The 17345-nt window shown below is 38.7% G+C and overlaps 1 protein-coding gene across 1 annotated transcript; it reads right to left on the bottom strand.

Annotated features, from left to right (window-relative positions):
* Nucleotides 1-48: 48 nt before the first annotated feature.
* On the bottom strand, nt 49-957 carry LOC306863790 (trophoblast glycoprotein-like; the record flags this gene model as incomplete). Its single annotated transcript, XM_079407342.1, has 1 exon — nt 49-957. The coding sequence occupies one exon, from the start codon at nt 955-957 to the stop codon at nt 49-51; it is 909 nt and encodes a 302-aa protein (XP_079263468.1).
* Nucleotides 958-17345: the final 16388 nt, after the last annotated feature.

The raw sequence follows: 17345 nt of genomic DNA, 5'->3' as shown, positions 1-17345 counted from the left end.
ATAGCATTTCATCAAACAGTTCAGGCAGATGAGGTCAGCAGGTTCCACTTAAACTGCAACGTTTGCTAGCCTGGGATCGGAGTCCTGTTCATATCTGTAATGATACACCTCCATTTGATCCCGGCAGGCCTCTCTAATGTTATTGAGCCACTTCTTGATGCCTCTTCTGTTCAGATACAACACCATGAGGAACACAACTCCAATGAGGGCCAACACAATGCCAAGAAGCACATAAGAACGGGCATCCAAGTTTTGGCACTCCAAGTCCCTCTTTTCTAGATCCTTCACAAATGTATTATTCTTCTTTTCTGGTTGTGCACATTTCAAGCTGTTTGAGTCTGCGCATTGGGAGCTATTCTTCAGCCAATCATAAAAGTCCTTCACTTTGTCACATTTACAGTCAAACGGGTTCAGTGATAAGTAAATACGTATTTCCGTGAATTCGTTTAATTTTGTTATATTTTGCTCATCCAAAGTCTCAATTGAATTATTTGTCAGTATTAATGTGGTTAAATTGAGGTTGCCAAACCCAGAAAGAGGCATTACCTTCAAACAGTTTCCAGACAGGTCCAAGCTCTGAAGATTACACAAACTGTCCGCGGACAGCGCGACTGGGAATTGCCCCGCGCCCGAAGTCATTAAGGTGCTACTGAGGTTAAGATTACATAGCTGCTCCAAGCCATAAAAAGCTCCAGGGGACACAACCCTTAAACGGTTGTGACTCAAATCTAAGGAAACAAGTCGTGGGAGTCCACAAAACGCACAACTTTCGATCACCTGTATGTTGTTGTTCTGCAGTGACAGCGCGCGCAAGTCCATATCAGTCCCATTGGCTGAAAACGCTCTCTCGGTTAAAACTGAGATGTTGTATCTGTATAAAGTTAATTTTTGGGTGCTTCTGGGCACTTCGAGAGGTAGCATGATCTCTTCACAGCTCACCAATCCGTCATAATGCATGTAAGTATCGTGGCATTTATGAGCTTCAGCAGACAAAACAAATAAACACATCAGCCCCACGCTAAAATGATGTCGCTTTAAAGTGTGAGATAAAACACGAAGTGCTTTTCTGTTCATTTCCATTTTAATCTGAAGCGAATGTTATTCCAAAGGTTTAATTGCAGCATATGTTCTCTTCATAGTTCGGATTCACTTCGCTTCGGGAATCCGTTTCACCCATCAAGGAAAGCAGTCCGTGTGACCAGAGAGTGAGCGTTCAGTCCGGCAGCATTGTCTCTTTCTGGAGCTCCCCTGACGACGCCTACCCTACAAATGTGATCAAGCGCTGTCTAGCAGCATCCCTGAGGTGAGCAAAACCTCGCCCACGACCCTCAGTGAGAGAGAGCTACAAAGAGCCGTGTCGTTTTGCAGTTAGGACAGAGTGGACACTGAATGAACTTCATGTCAGAACGGTGTTCAAAGCATTTGAGTAACTTTAAACGGGACACGTACATGTATAAAGCATTCTGCCTCCAAAACTGTTCAGCAGGGGTGTAAAAATGGGTACTGTCTCAAAATTTTACTCAGTTAAAAGTACCCAACAAAAATATTTGTGAGAAAGTCTCCAAATCTAATTCTAGGCTACTTAAGTATCCTACTGTATAACAGTTTGTATTGAAATGTTTAACTAATATCGTTGCCTGATATTGTTAAACTACTAATATGTGTTGAAAGTATGTGTTTTAGTATGTAGAAAACAGTGGTGTGTGGTGGTGTTCTGAAATTAGGAGGCAAAGTCCTCAAATTATTTTTTTCTTTCTCAAACAAATATAAATTCATGTCCCAGTCATTACATCAAACATTACTTACAGAAATAAATAATAATAATAAAAAAAAATCTCATCAAGTTAGTGTTTTTTTAATTTTTTTTTATTTAGATTGGACAGTATACTGAGGTACAGGAAACGATGTGGGGGAGAGAGGGGGGGGGGCGGGATTGGGAAAGAAAGGTCCACGAGCCTAAGATTCAAACTCAGGACATCCGTAGCGCAATGGCATATATACATCGATTATATATCAGTGCACTGACCACAGGGATATCGGTGCCAACCAAGTTAGTATTTGTAAGCATTTTACATTTATTCCAAAATAATAACTCAAGGCAGTAACAATTTAAATAATATAGTTTATTTGTGAATTTATGTTCAGCTATTCTTTTTAATAGTTCACTTTGAACTATTTTGTTATTTTTATTAATTTTTTGGGATCATCGGTCATCAAAGGTCCGTAAATATTGATTAAAGATTTTTTTATTTGTCACATACACAATTATACAGAGTATAACCAGCAGTGAAATGTAGGTAGTTGGTCTACCTACTGGTCTATTGGTCTACTGGTCTATTGGTCACAGACTCTGAGATTTACTTTAAATTACACCAAGTTTACTCACTAAAAACTCCCAGATTATGTTTTCAGGCCATTTCAAGTCTTATTTTGATGTAGCATAGTGGTTATATCGAAGTGTGTGAGCTGTTTACTTTATTTAGTCTTCCCATGAACAGCATTATATTGCTTATTCAGACTGATTCGCGAAGGCGAAAGGCAGGATCTATTGCATGAACCAATCACAGCCGAACATAACCAGTCATATCCAATCATATCTCGATGGAGGAATTGCCTCCTTTCACGTGACTTTCCCCCATTCATTCTCAATTACCCGCTCCAAACTCACGGCTCGCTTTAGGGGGTCTGTTAAAACTCAGTGGGCTCAGGGGAGGTGAGAGAGACACAGACACTCGTTGTAACTTTACCTGCTGGTGTTGCTGGACAATGTTTTTTTAGAGATTTCTATACTCTTTAATGTTATATTTTGTAATACTGGCATTTTATTTTTGTACTACAAATTTTTTTCTCATCCAATATTTTGAGGAGACACTGCCTCTCTTGCCTCCTCAGAGGAAACACCTCTGGTAGAAATATAGTATGCCAGGTTCTGGGACTGCTATTTTCAGTTTACTGATGTGACACATCAATTCTAATTCAACTTTAGACACTTTTAGGGATGGATAGAATAAGACTGCAGGAACGTGGAAGGGAGGGGTCAGGACAGGACACAATTAAAAGCACTGCTGACTAAAAGCAAACTCTACTCACAGGACTTACATTACAATAATTCTTTCACCTCAAAAGAGGATTCAGACAACATAACATCTAAAATAACAAACTGAAAATGAATGAAAGTACAAAACAAAAATACAAGCTTCACATTGCTTTTAAACCACTGTCGTCTGTCCATTGTACTGTTAGTGCACAGCCAGCAACAATGTTGTTCCAGGATCAAAAGTGATTTTTTTTATGCGTAATATTTACTGTGACCAATCCTTAAGACTATTAATTCATGAATACAGTTTAATAATCCTTGCACATGGATGGTTTAACACTGCTCACATTATCATAGAGTTTGATAATAATAGGTCTAACAAGAAAAAATTAAATAGTTCTTTCACTATGAAATATTAACACATAAGCACAATATAAATTCTTTGTAGTTTTGTGTGTCCAAAGGATAATTCAACATGTATGCACTGTCATGCCATCTTTGGTTTGCTGTATCTATTCACAGTGTGGCCCCTACAATCCAATCTATATTGTGAACGCCAACTGTCTAGGGTCTAATGTTACTCCATCCTATCTGTCTGAGGGGTACAATCTGTTGGCAGGTAAAACCTTTTTCAACTCATTGCAATTTTTGCTGTCTATCCTAAAACTGGTCCCTGAACAGTATTTTTGGAGAACAATTTAAACTGCTGTGGGTTATTGTTTAATAGCAGAGAGGAAATCTCCAGGCATCGTGTTGGCTATGACACAATAAAATAATTTTACTGGTGCAAACAGACAAATAGAAACAGGTAATAAGCTCTAAAACACTCAGAGACATAATCATTTTGGTGACAAAGTTGAAGCTTTTGGCTCTTGCTGCAGGATGGTCACAGGATAGATCCCTTTTCCACCAAAGGTTACTTGAGTTCAAACGAGAGCACTCAGCATTCAGTCATTTTCTCCAGTCAAGTGGAGCATGTAGCTTTTAACGCTTGGAGATAATTCAATTTTGTGGGATTTCATTACAGTAAGCCATCCTCCACCCTTTAGCCACATGAAATGTATTACTGATTAATTTACTTTAAAATCTAACCTTCTGCTTTCAGTCTTCACCCAATGTCTACATCAACACTAGACTGAGAAGCAGCATCGTAATCATCAAAAATGCATGCATCAGAAGGGCTATAGCCTAAGTGATAGCTGTTATCGAGTGATGTACCATGATTATTCAGTGGGTAACTGACAAAGTGGCCTAATTGTACTTGTCATCCTATGGTAAGCCGGTTTGAGGTGTGCAACAGATATGAGCTATCATGTTCCAAATGGGCAACTTGGCCGGATATATTACTTTGTCCTTGTGGCTGCCTGTCTGGAGTAACACAGTTGGCAAAGTATCACAGTGTCTGTCACTCATGTAACAGGTTCTTAGATAGAAAGTAAGAGAGACAGATGCTTTACAGTAGTGAATAAATGTGTGAATTTTGACAGATATGACCCCCCCAACACACACACGCACACCGAAAAAATGATTTTATATATTATATTAATAAAGAATTACATTTACATTTTTATAGTACTCTCTCTCTATATATAGCCTATATAAATATATATGGCCTATATATATATATATATATATATATATATATATATATATATATATATGTATGTATAGATGCATATATTTGATAAATACAGTAAAAAAATTATTTTAATATATTTTAAAATGTAATTTATTCCTATGGTGGCAAAGCTGAATTTTGAACAGCCATTACTCCAGTCTTCAGTGTTACATGACTTCAGAAATCATTTTAATATGCTGATTTGATGCTAAAAAAAAAAAAAAAAAGTTTGGCATAAGAAAGAAAAGAAAAATACTTTTATTCAGCAAGGAGACATTGCATTGATCAAAAGTGATAGTAAAGACATTTATAATATTACAAAATAATAAAGATTAAATAAATATCCAAATAAATACTGTTCTTGTAAACATTTTATTAATCAGAATCCTGAAAAAAAAATCATAAAAGTAGTACACAGCAAAAAAAAAAAAATTAAATAAATAAATTAAAAATAAGCACCATATCAGCATATTAGAATGATTTCTGAAGGATCATGTGACACTAAAGACATTAAAGTATATTATCTAGAAAACTGTTATTTTAAATTATAATAATATTTTACAGCATTACCATTATTTTATTAAATAAATGCAGCTTTGGTGAGCATGGGAGACTTTACAAAAACATTTTCACACATTTCCAACAAAATTTTTCACTACCGTAATGCAAAAAAAATCAAATTTGTGATCTGGTCTTGTTTTCATGAGATTTACTTTTAAGCATTTGAAATGCACATTAGTTTTGTGTAATTGTTTGTGTGTGTGTGTGTGTGTGAGTTTGCACCACATGTGCATTGTTTGTAAAGAGCATTATTTCCGCGTCACTCAGGCGTGTTTGTTCTTTGCCCCGTCACTTTAAAGTGTGTGTATTGGCAGTGTGTGACCGGCTTTTGCTTGCTGGATCAGTAGTAACAGTGCACTCTGTTTGGGTGAGCTCCTCTGACAGCTCATTTTCCATTCTGCTCACTTCAGATCATTCTGATCTCTCTACAAACTCTCTGCATTAAACCTGACTACACATTTCCGTAAATTTCCAACATCCACCCCAGAGTGACTCATTTAATTGTCAGATAAAAGCACTTAACCAAACCAGTGCATTATCATACGTCACTCATACAACACATTAAAATAATCAAAACCAGATTGTTGAATTATTAATATGTTTACAGTAACACAATCTTGTGGCAGTTTGTAACTATTTTATATTTTGGGGAATTGGTGAACAATCTCATTCATATGTTTTCATACAATCTCTTTATGCCCCAGTAGTGGTTCTCTTTAACGGTAGGGCTTCATGCTTGCTTTGATTTTGTTTTTTGTTTTGTTTTTTTATTTTCATACAAATCACACCAATTCACGCAGCATTGCAACATTTCATTTACGTGTGAGATTACAATCATTTTAATTTAAAAATTAAAACATCTAGATAAATTATAATAATGAGCTTGAGGAGAAAGACTTAATTGTCATGAAAATTATGTAACAGTGCAAAATGGCTCTAAAAATAGGTTTAATTTACTTTATGCAAAATAACTTTAATTTTTTAAAAAATCTTTCAGATGTGAAATATTATGGGAGCTCGTTTTCACCCTGGAATAAAAAAAATAACAAAAATGTAATTGTGTCTTTTGTCTCACAGTTTGTCTTACACATTTTCCTTGCAATTCTGACTTTATATATCACAACTTTTTCTCACAAGATATAAACTTAGAATCGCAAGATATAAACACAGAATTGTGATATAGGCAATCTGGCAATTCTGAGAAGAAAAGTCTGAAATGTGAGATTAAAAAAAGTAGTATTTACCATTTATTTTTTAATATGTTGTGGAAACGAGCTTCCATAACATGTGACTCAATATTAGACTCAATATTTTCTTATCAGGTTGCATAAAAAAAATATATATATGTACTTTTTATATAAATTGTATTATTTTAAAACGTACACTCTTAAAAATAAAGGTTCTTTATTAACTGGTTCAACAAAGAATCTTTATCATCCATGGAAATTTTTCATTTCACAAAAGTTTCTGGAAAAAGGTTCTTTAGATTATTAAAATGTTCTTAACACTAAGAAAAAATGGTTCTTTTAAGAACTGTTCACTGAAACGTTCTTTGGGGAACCAAAACTGGTTCTTCCATGGCATCGCTGTGAAAACCCCCTTTGGAACCTTTACTTTTAAGAGTGTAAAGGCCAATTCACACCACACAGACAAACGCCAAAAAACAAGTTGGCTCAAGTTGGCTGTTGGATTTAGAATCTTATGAAAAATAACTGTCATGTTCACACTGCACCAACAGACACCAACCAACTCTGTATCTATAAGCATGTTCAGTCGGGTGAAAACAAACTCCAACCAACGCCAACAGGGGTAACACACTGATCCAACAAACTCCAACAGATTAGTTTGTTGGCGTTTGTCTGTGCGGTGTGAATTGGCCTTAAGATTCATCCTGCACTGTTTTACAGTACTGAGAGATTCACTTAAAAGTATATCTCTTAACTTCACCTTTCAGAAACCTCTAAAGGGCTGCATTGTACTTGGAAAGCCTGCAGGTTTTGTTACCAATGTGTGGTGTAGGTGTCCAATTCCAAACATCAGTTTTCCCCCAATGAGGAAAGTGTCTTTTGTTTTTGATCCGTGACCCTCACAAAAGGGTTGGTGGGTAGATGGTGGAGCCTGGAGGAGGTGATTATGGTTGGATGGCTCTTCTGCTTGCTCTGATAAGCATTCACAGAGGCTTTTATTTCTCATTAACTCAAGGTGCTTCCTCTCGGCTGGCGGAGAATGAGGAAATCACACGGGGACATCTGCGAGGACCTGTAAGATGCCAAGCACCTGTACTCAACCAGAACGTCTGCTATCAGGCTTTGTCTACACCTTGTGATTACCACAACACAGATAAGAAACGTCTGACATACTGTCAGCAGAATTTAAAATGATATGTTCATACTCATCACTTTGTGGTCTCACACATCAAATGCCTAGATCAGGGGTGGGCAAACGTTTTGACTCGAGGGCCACATCAAATTTTCCACATTAAGTGAGGGGCCGCATACTATGTTTATGACAAATTAAGCTTTGATTTTATTTTTTTATTCTAAATTGACACTCACTTACTACTGTACTATGTATACTTGTACATACATGGCAGTTCTTTTCTTGTACCATCGCTACCTATTTTTATGAGCACTTTATGACACACAGATAAGTTGCATTGGTGTACAAGTCTATGTATAAGACACATTTTATCATTTCATTCAGAAATAATGTGAAATAAACGAAACGTTTACAAACATTAGAAACGTATTTATATTCCCTACACTCCACAAAAAATCCTGCAAATTTAGCAGTGTTCAGAATAGAAAAAAGAACGAAAACATAAGTAAAAAACAAACACAAATTATAGTGGCATTCACCATAAACATATATTATAAACGCCCAGCCTTAAATATTTAAAGAGAAACTGAAACTAGCGGCGTGTTTGCTGGAATATACACAATTTAAACTCACTTGGCTTTTCTCATTTATCACCAATCTTGATGAGCTTGACCTTGATTGCTTTATATAAATCACCTTGGAAATTAGAGCACGTTTCAGATGAAAAAACGCGATTTGTAATCCAGAAAAAACAGTACTATATCCATTTTCATAAAAATGTGTGTGGGAAACAGAAGAAATCATATCTTTGCAAGATAAAATGACAAATTATTTCCATGTTTTCCCCAAATGACAGCACCCATGAGCAGGAGGATAACACTGGCATTTGTTCTGATACTGGAAAGTCTTTTAAGCATTTTTAAAACAGTTCCAATACAAGGCATTTTTCAAAACAAATAAACACTTTCACATTTTTAAAACATGTAACTTATTTACTATTGTGTCAGTTTTGTAGTGTATATAGCTATTTTGACTTTTTATTTTGTATTCGCTGTGCAGCTTGAAGGCGGCGTCCGTCAAAAATAGACGCGGCGCCTATCTACTGTGCGTTCACACCGCCGCCGGCGAGAGCGTCAAAGTGGCCGGAAGTCATTCATTTTCAATGTGAGCAGGCGGCGAGAGCGGCGCGGCGCGTCTTGGACGGTGAGAGCGTCGAGGAGAGTTGAAGTCAGGTCAACTTTATGGTAATGAGCTATGACGCGGTTGGGCGGCAACCAATTGGAATGTAGAAGTCCTCCGTTTGAGAGGGTTCCAGAGAACGCAGTCCTGTAAACTTTGGTTCCGACCACTTTAGTTGCCAAGCATTTTCACGCTAGAACTTTGACCAATTGCATTTAGGCTAAACTTCAACCAGGACAGTTTGGAATGTAGGCTGCGCACAAATTGATGTTAATTAAAGACCTATAGGCTAGTAAACGTCTCCTATAAACTGCTTGTTAAAATTAAACTAACTTAGCAATTAACCATGAACACAAAAACACACCACAAATGGCTTTTATTGGTTTATTTCGTTAGCAAACATGTAACTATAATTAAGTTCTTTCCATCGATCAATCTCTTACTTTCACAATTAAAATATTTATGAGGTTAACATACCCTACTTGTGGTCAGTCTACACAAGATCAACCTGGTTGTTTCCTTTGCGGCTCCTTTAAATACAAGACGAAGTGCTCGATTGTCAGAGCGTCAACAAATCTTTCTACAGCGTCGCTGGCAGGGCGGCCAGAGCGAATATTGATGCTCTCGCCACGGAGAGCCGCTTCTGAAACGCGCCACGGATCGACTGGAGTGGCAGGACAGTATAGGCCCCATCCACACGAAGACGGGTTTCTCTGTATACGCATACATTTTTTACCGTATAGGCGTTTCGTCCACACGAAACCGGCGTTTTCGAAGAGTGAAACCGATCATTTTTGAAACCGAGTCCCAGGGTGGATAAATTTGAAAACGCCGTTTTCATGTTTTCGTGTGGACGGCGAATCCGTATATTTTCTGAAACGATGACGTCATCAGCCCACGTCTCGCCCCTAATCAGACACCGCTGCGTCACATAACAGCGACAACAACAACAACAACAACAACAATGTCAGACTACGTGCCTGTGTTCATGCTGCAGAACCTACTGAGCTCATTAGTTTTATTAAAGCAAAATCTTCTGCTTTGTGTGTTAGTTTATATTCAGCGCGCAAGGTTTATGCTCATGGTCCAAGTCTTCTTCTCTGTTTTTTTTGTGTATCTCTGTGGCAGAATTACAGCGCCACATATTGGTCTGGCATGTGTACTACATCGTTTTCAGTCGGTTTCAGTGATTCAGTGTGGATGCAGATATTTCCTGAGACGACTCCGTGTTTACGGAATTTGAGGCAAAAATTATTTTTTCTAGTTTTTTTGGTTGTTCCTGTTTTTTCCCACGGCATGGACGCTGCCTCTCACTTTGCCGCCCTAGCCTGTCAGGATCGCCCCTTTTATGAGTATGCAAAGGAGTTCTGCAGGGTCGCCGCGGCGACGGCGTGGGATGATGCCACGCTCAATAAGCTGTTCTGGCTCGGGGCCAATTACCACCGTCCCGTGCACCTCCCAGCGGACACCACCGGACTGAGTTGGAAAGAAGGGATCTACCGGTGTCTGGGAAGCATCCGGGCCCGAGCCAGCTCGCCGTCGTCCGCGGCTCTCCCAAGCCTGCTGCCGCCCGTGGCCAACGCAAATCTGGCGTTCGCAGGGAAATTCACGCCGCCGTCCTCGGCTCTCCCTCACCAGCCGCCATTCGTGGCCCACGTAAACCAGCGGCCAACCCAAGCCCTCCGGCAGAGAGTGTGGCAAGCCCTCCGGATGATGCTCTCTCCAAACCAGTGCCTGCTCCTCGCAAGTGCCCTCCTTCGCCTCCGCTGATCCCGTCCAGCTCTCCTGCGTCTCCTACGTCTCTGCTGGTCCCGTCCAGCCCTCCAGCATCTCCTACGTCTCCGCTGGTCCCATCCAGCTCTGCGCTTCCAGAGCGCCCTCAAGTGTTCACGCTGGTCCCGTCCTGCACCGCGCCGCCCGAGCACCCCCAAGTGTCTGCGCCGCCAGAGCGCCCTCCTATGTCTCCACTGGTCCCGTCCAGCTCCGCGCTGCCCGAGCGCCCCCAAGAGTCCGCGCCGCCCGAGCACCCCCAAGAGTCCACTCCAGTGTGCCAGCTGGATGGAGCCCCTACTTCCCCCAAGGATTTTTTTTTAAGGGGGGGTAGGGCTCCTGCCGAAGAGGCTGGGGCCGCGCTCTCGGAGGCGGACCCGCCATGGCTGCCCAAGCTCCCGGATCCGCCATGGCCGCCGGACTCCCATGATCCACCATGGCCTCCTGAGTCCCCTGTCCCACCCCCCCTCATTATTGTCATGTGGTGAATTTGGCCTATCATGAAACAGCTGTGGTCATCAGCGCTCCTGCAGTCGCTCTGAAACTGCGCCGACTGAATGAGCCGGTTGCTCTCGAAACGCTCTCGCGGTACTTTGATGCCACACGTGACAGTGACGTGGCGTCGGCACCGGTTGAAGTCGGACAAATTTTCTAACCGGCATGCACTGCTTCAAGTCAGACGCTATGTGTATCTGCATCTCCAGCTATTTCTAAGTTTGTTATTAAAAGTCTATGTTAGAAAGAAGTTCCTACGTCTCCGCGTTTCCCTCCTCCAGAGTGTGTGTTGTGACATTATTATTATTATTATTGTTGTTGTTGTTGTAGTAGTAGTTGTTGTTGTTGTTGTTATTGTTGTTGTTGTTTTGCTGCATACATTTTATTAAATTAAATTAAATTTACAAACTATCTGGTAACACTTTACAATAAGGTGTCATTTGTTAACATTAGTTAATGTATTAACTAACATGAACAAAGCATTTATTACACTATTTATTAATCTTTGTTAATGTTAGTTAATGAAAATACAGTTGTTCATTGTTTATTCATGTTAGTTCACAGTGCATTAACTAATGTTAACAAACACAACTTTTGATTTTAATAATGCATTAGTAAATGCTGATATTAACATTAAGATTAATAAAGGCTGTAGAAGTATTGTTCATTCTTAGTTCATGTTTACTAATGTTGTTAACTAATGAACCTTATTGTAAAGTGTTACCAACTATCTTCATGGAATATGCATTTATACCAGAATGACATACCATAAAACATTATTAATATATCAGAATTAAATTTTTCCTGTCAGCTGTTTAAACATTTTCACTTCACTTGAAGTACTGTCACCATGCCAAATAAGATATATGCATTGAAACCCCTTTCCGTTTTCATTACTATGAGCTGTGCAGGTTTATATTTTGACAGGTTTTTCTGAGGATATAGATAAGCCCGGTAAGTTTCCAGCTTACTTGTAATACTTGTCACAGATCTGTCAACCAGTTTCTAGAAACGCCTCTGAAGGCTTGAAAAGTTTACAGACAGAAAGTATCAGCGATGAAAGTGACCTACAGAAGCGATGTGTCAGTGGAGATTAAAGCTCATGCTTTCACAATGCGTTCCCATTGGCTTCACATCAGGGGACCGCTTATGTCCCAAATGGCAAGGATTTGTGGGTAAATTCTGTTCATTCTCTCCCTCCCATTGGTCGAGTCCTTCAGACCTGCCTCTAAGCAAAGGGTAAGGACTTGAAGGACTCTGCCACACACGGTATTATGGCGCACACATGCATGGCTGTACCTTCAGCAGGAGGTTTTTGATTCATCACGCACCACCACGTAAACATAAATCAGTTGTCTTTGTGACAAATGGCTCTGCCCTGATAAAGCACCAACGCAGGTACACGTTCCTCATCAATCAAAAGGCAACAAGGTCATTTATATTTCACGCTCAGCAGGAATCACGTGTCCTTTTGCTTCACCCTCAAGGTCATCAAATCTTATAGGTCAAGCATACCTATTAACGGAAGTGAGAATTAGACACACGATCCTCCAAACTGCCTTTTGCAGATGGATTTTATGAAGGAAAATCAATCATCGCACCGATCAATCTCATCATTCATAGGTGTCATGCATCTCCCGTCCCGAAGACAGACTAAAAACCTCCTAATCACTTTCCAAGTCATAAAAATTCAAAAGGATTCCTTCTCCGTTCCTCTTCTCCACCCATCTACAGCGAGACGAAGGCTCCTGAGGCAGTAATCAAGCCGGGTCTTTGAAGCGTGGCTCCAGGGCCAGCGGAACACTGCAGAAGTGCGGAGAGACACACTACTTAAACACTACTCCTGAGCCATGTGAATGAATAATGGAGGTGGATTCCATCTTTGCTTGGTCACTCTGGATGCATTATACCAGCCTATTGGCCAGAGAGTAACAGATACTTATAAAACGGTGTCACCTGTCAAAGAGGCATTAATTAGTCATCCACAGTTGTAATGGAGCAAGCCGCGTCCAGACAGGCAGCGTGGCTTGGTATCATCTGGTTGCATGTTCCAACATGGCCATCTTATAATGCATCTCATTCAACCTCTGACATAAATGGCTTCTAAATGCACATTGACACCTTTGACAACAGCCTCCATTGCCCCTGATGCTTCTGGGCAATGCGCAGCTGATGGACAAGATAGAAACAGCAGCAGAACTTGTAGAATTTTCCTTGTTCAAAATGAAGTGCTCTGAAGAGGTTTTGGATTCAGATAGACCTTTATTAACAAGTTAACAAAAGGCCGAGTAGATGTTCGAATACCACTCCAGAGTCTTGTCTCAAACTCACATATATAAGTTTTCACAGCATTCCATAAATGCATCGTTGTATTTTTGGCCAGGTATCTTTTACCATATATGAATTCTTGAAGGATGATCAATCACTGTCATGTATGCATTTCTAGGTCTTGAACAGATTCTTTCCATATATGAGTGTTCCTCCAGCCCCAAATCGTTCACTCTATTCTAGGCTCACTGCAGCCCTTTATACACAGTTGCTTCACACAATCAAACTAGATAATAGTAGATACAAATATGCATAATTCCATGTATTATATTAATTCAAGATTAATGAAAATCTTCTACAAACTGGATCTACTTCCCTATACAAACTTAATTTCATTCAAGCGGTTTTAACAAATTAAATTCAGGTGGCATTACCTTAATTGCTGATTTCTGGAACCACCATCATGCACCTCTTGCAGATGTATTTATTCCACACACACACACACACACACACACACACACACACACACAAAAAGATAATAAAAAAAGATAATGCAAAATACAAAATGCAGTTTTTAATTGATGATTTTATTTATTAAGGGAAAAAAGCTGTCCAAACCTACCTGGCCCTACGTGAAAAATTAATTTCCCCCTCCTGTTAAATCATGAAAGAACTGTGATTAACCACATTATTTTAGAAAACTGACTTAAATTTCACTAGCCAAACCCAGGCCTGATTACTGGCAGACCTGTTGAATCAAGAAATCACTTAAATAGAACCTGTCTGACAAAGAGAAGCATGCTTAAAGAGCAACACATCATGCCGCGATCTAAAGAAATTTAAGAACAGATGAGAAACAAAATGTGTGTGTGTCCCGTTACATCTGGCATAAAACCAACACAGCATTTCATAAAAAGAGCATCATACCAACAGTCAAACATGGTGTTGGTAGTGTGATGGTCTGGGGCTGCTTTGCAGCTTCAGGATCTGGACGACTTGCCATAATTAATGGAACCATGAATTCTGCACTCTATCAGAACATCCTGAAGGATAATGTCCGGCCATTAGTTTGTGACCTCAAGTGCACTTGGGTTATGCAGCAGGACAATGATACCCAAACACACCAGCAAGTCCACCTCTGAATGGCTCAAGAAAAACAAAATTAAGGTTTTGGAGTGGCCAAGCAAAAGTTCGGACTTAAATCCAGTTGAGTTGCTGTGGCATGACCTTAAACAGTCCATTCATGCACGAAAACCCTTCAATGTGGCGGAATTAAAACAAATCTGCATAGAAGAGGGGGCCAAAATTCATCCACAGCGATGTGAAAGACTCATTTCCAGTTATCGCAAATGCTTGATTACAGGTGTTGCTGCCAATGGTGGCACAACCAGTTATTAGATTTAGGGGGCAATTACTTTCACGTTGGGCCAGGCAGGTTTGGGCAGCTTTTTTTCCCTTAATAAATGAAAACATTTCAAAACTGCATTTTGTATTTACTTGGGTTATCTTTGTGTAATATTAAAATTTGTTTGATGATCTGAATCTTTTGTGACAAATATGCAAAAAAAATAAAATTAATTTAAAACGGGGCAAAAAACTTTTCACGGCACTATTTTTATTTATTAATTTTTTTGCTAATTTGCAGCAAAGGCCTAATGAGTTAATCTGATGATCCCAATTAAAAAATATCCATAAAAATTTTACAGTACATACAGGTGGCACAACTTCAAAGGGGAGGATCGAGGAGTGAACTCAAACGAACAATCTTTAATAACTCAAAAGAGGAATCCAAACATATGAGAGCGGGAAGACCAATGGCATTTAGGGAAGACATTCACCTAATATACACAACTAAACGAGGGATAACTAGACAAGACACACCTGAAACAAATGACAAATCAATGAGAGGGAGAAACTAGGTCACGGGGAGCACATGGGGAGAAAAACACAAACAGACAGTCCAAGGGCTTGACAACAGGTTTTTTTTTCTTTCACAAAATATGAATGAAGTTATGTATTAGCTTTAATAAATTTATCAAAACAATAAAAGCAGTCAAATGTCAAAAAGACGTTTTTAAAATGTAAAATGTCTGAAATGTTAATCTCTCATCTCATATTCATCTTTTGATGTCAAACCCAAATGTTTACAGTCTACAGCAAAAATAAAGGAGTTGGCCTTACTGTTCCAATACTTTTGGAGGGCACTGTATATCATTTAGGACGCAGTTTTTTGTTTCAAATTATTTGCATTAATGCAAGTGCTATTATGAGAACTAGCAGTTTTTTGTTGTTGTTTTTTTAATCATTTAATCCAGAAAACAGGGTAGGAAAAGGGCAAAAATGTGTTTCTCTCTCTCTCTTTTTCTTCTTTTTTTTTCTCTGGATGCTGAAGTCAACAGTGGTGCTTGCTTTCCACAGCTGGGAGTGACCTTGGTGGGACTGATGTGTGGCCTGGGTAGCGTCTGCGCACAAATTAAATTATTTATGGTGTGGCTGTGTAGAACTCGAGCATTTGCTCAGAGAAGAATGTCCTCGTCCATCACAGAGAGCTTCAGGGACTATAGCTGAATGAAAATACATCTGTTCAACAGGAAAGAGATTAAGACAAGAGATCTTATTTACACCAGTGTTAACTGTGCACAGGAAGTATTAAGTGTTAAAAAAAGTGATTATGTTATCAAACTATATTGATCTCTTAAGGACAAATAACTGAAATGTATAATGAAATTGGCCAGAATGCTTAAAACAATGGACCTTTTTCACAGACTGTGATGACGCTTTTTCATGGTTATTAACATAATTTAATCAAGTAACATTTTTTGTGTTTTAATTTTTCAAAACATTAATGTACATAACACTATACTTTGTATTTTATCATCTTGCCATTAAATTATAGAAAACTATTAATACTGCATGAGTGTTTGTAATACAACGACTTACGGAGTTGTGGCAAATTTGGCAATTTCTTGATATTTTTACCTCTTTTGTGAAGTCATAAGAATGCCATGATATTTTTTTCTTTTTTTTCTTTTGCTACTAGAGCAAATGGAAGCTCAAAAATTAAATTTTATAAATTTACCCAACTATGCCGAATTCTGCCTCTGAGAACCCCGAATAAAGGTAAAATGTAAATTTTAGCTTAAAAGAAAAATGAGAACTTTATTTTGCCTGCGTTTCTTTTAGGAGATCTTTCCCGTTGACTGCACACGGTATTCCGAGGATTTGCTTTGTCCTTCCCCAACTTCCAATTTTAGAAAACTGCAGCTGAAATTACATCACCTTTCAAATAAACTTGACTCAGTTTCCCCTCTCTAATTCTCTCTCTCAATCTTTACTGCTGACCTGGTCTCTTGCCCAGGGAGTTGGTTAAAATATCTCAATGTGCTATACAGAGATGGAGAGCGCTTTAATCTGGACAAATAAACACAAGCAGCGTCTCGTTGTTTTTAGAAGATAGATAGATAGATAGATAGATAGATAGATAGATAGATAGATAGATAGATAGATAGATAGATAGATAGAGCTTATTAAACAACACTGAAACCTTATCAAATCTGTCTCTGCTCACCCTCCCATTTTACTGGTAAAAATGTAGCTTGATTAAAGTTTAATGGCCCTGAGACCCTTCAATTAGTGAGTTTGGCTCATACATTAAAATAATGACTCTAATGAGGAGAGTAATGAAGACTTTATTATGCACATGGAGAGGAGATTAAAACTGCTTTATCAGCCATTATGTGTCACTGAGCTTGCTAAAAAAAGATGAAAAATAAGGTCAAAGAAAGTGTAATGAGCAACGTGTTAATATTTATATATTTAGCACCTCTGCATGTCATGATATCCTATTTCTGCTTTTTTAATAATTACAATTGACATGTAATTTTATTATAAACGTAAAAAGTAACATTGTGAAATATTATAACAACTGAAAAGAACTGGTTTATTTTCAAATGCAATTGATTCCAGTGATGGCAAAGCTGAATTTTCAGCATCATTACCCTGTCTTTAATGTCACATGCTCTTTCAGAAATCATTCTAATATGGTCATTTGGTTATTGGTACTAAATTATCAATGTTGAAAACGATTTTTGGGAGCTT

Source organism: Barbus barbus (genome assembly GCF_936440315.1).
Source record: "Barbus barbus genome assembly, chromosome: 45".
Lineage (NCBI taxonomy): Eukaryota > Metazoa > Chordata > Actinopteri > Cypriniformes > Cyprinidae > Barbus > Barbus barbus.
The sequence above is the reverse complement of the archived record's forward strand: the minus strand, read 5'-3'. Positions and strand labels throughout refer to the sequence as shown.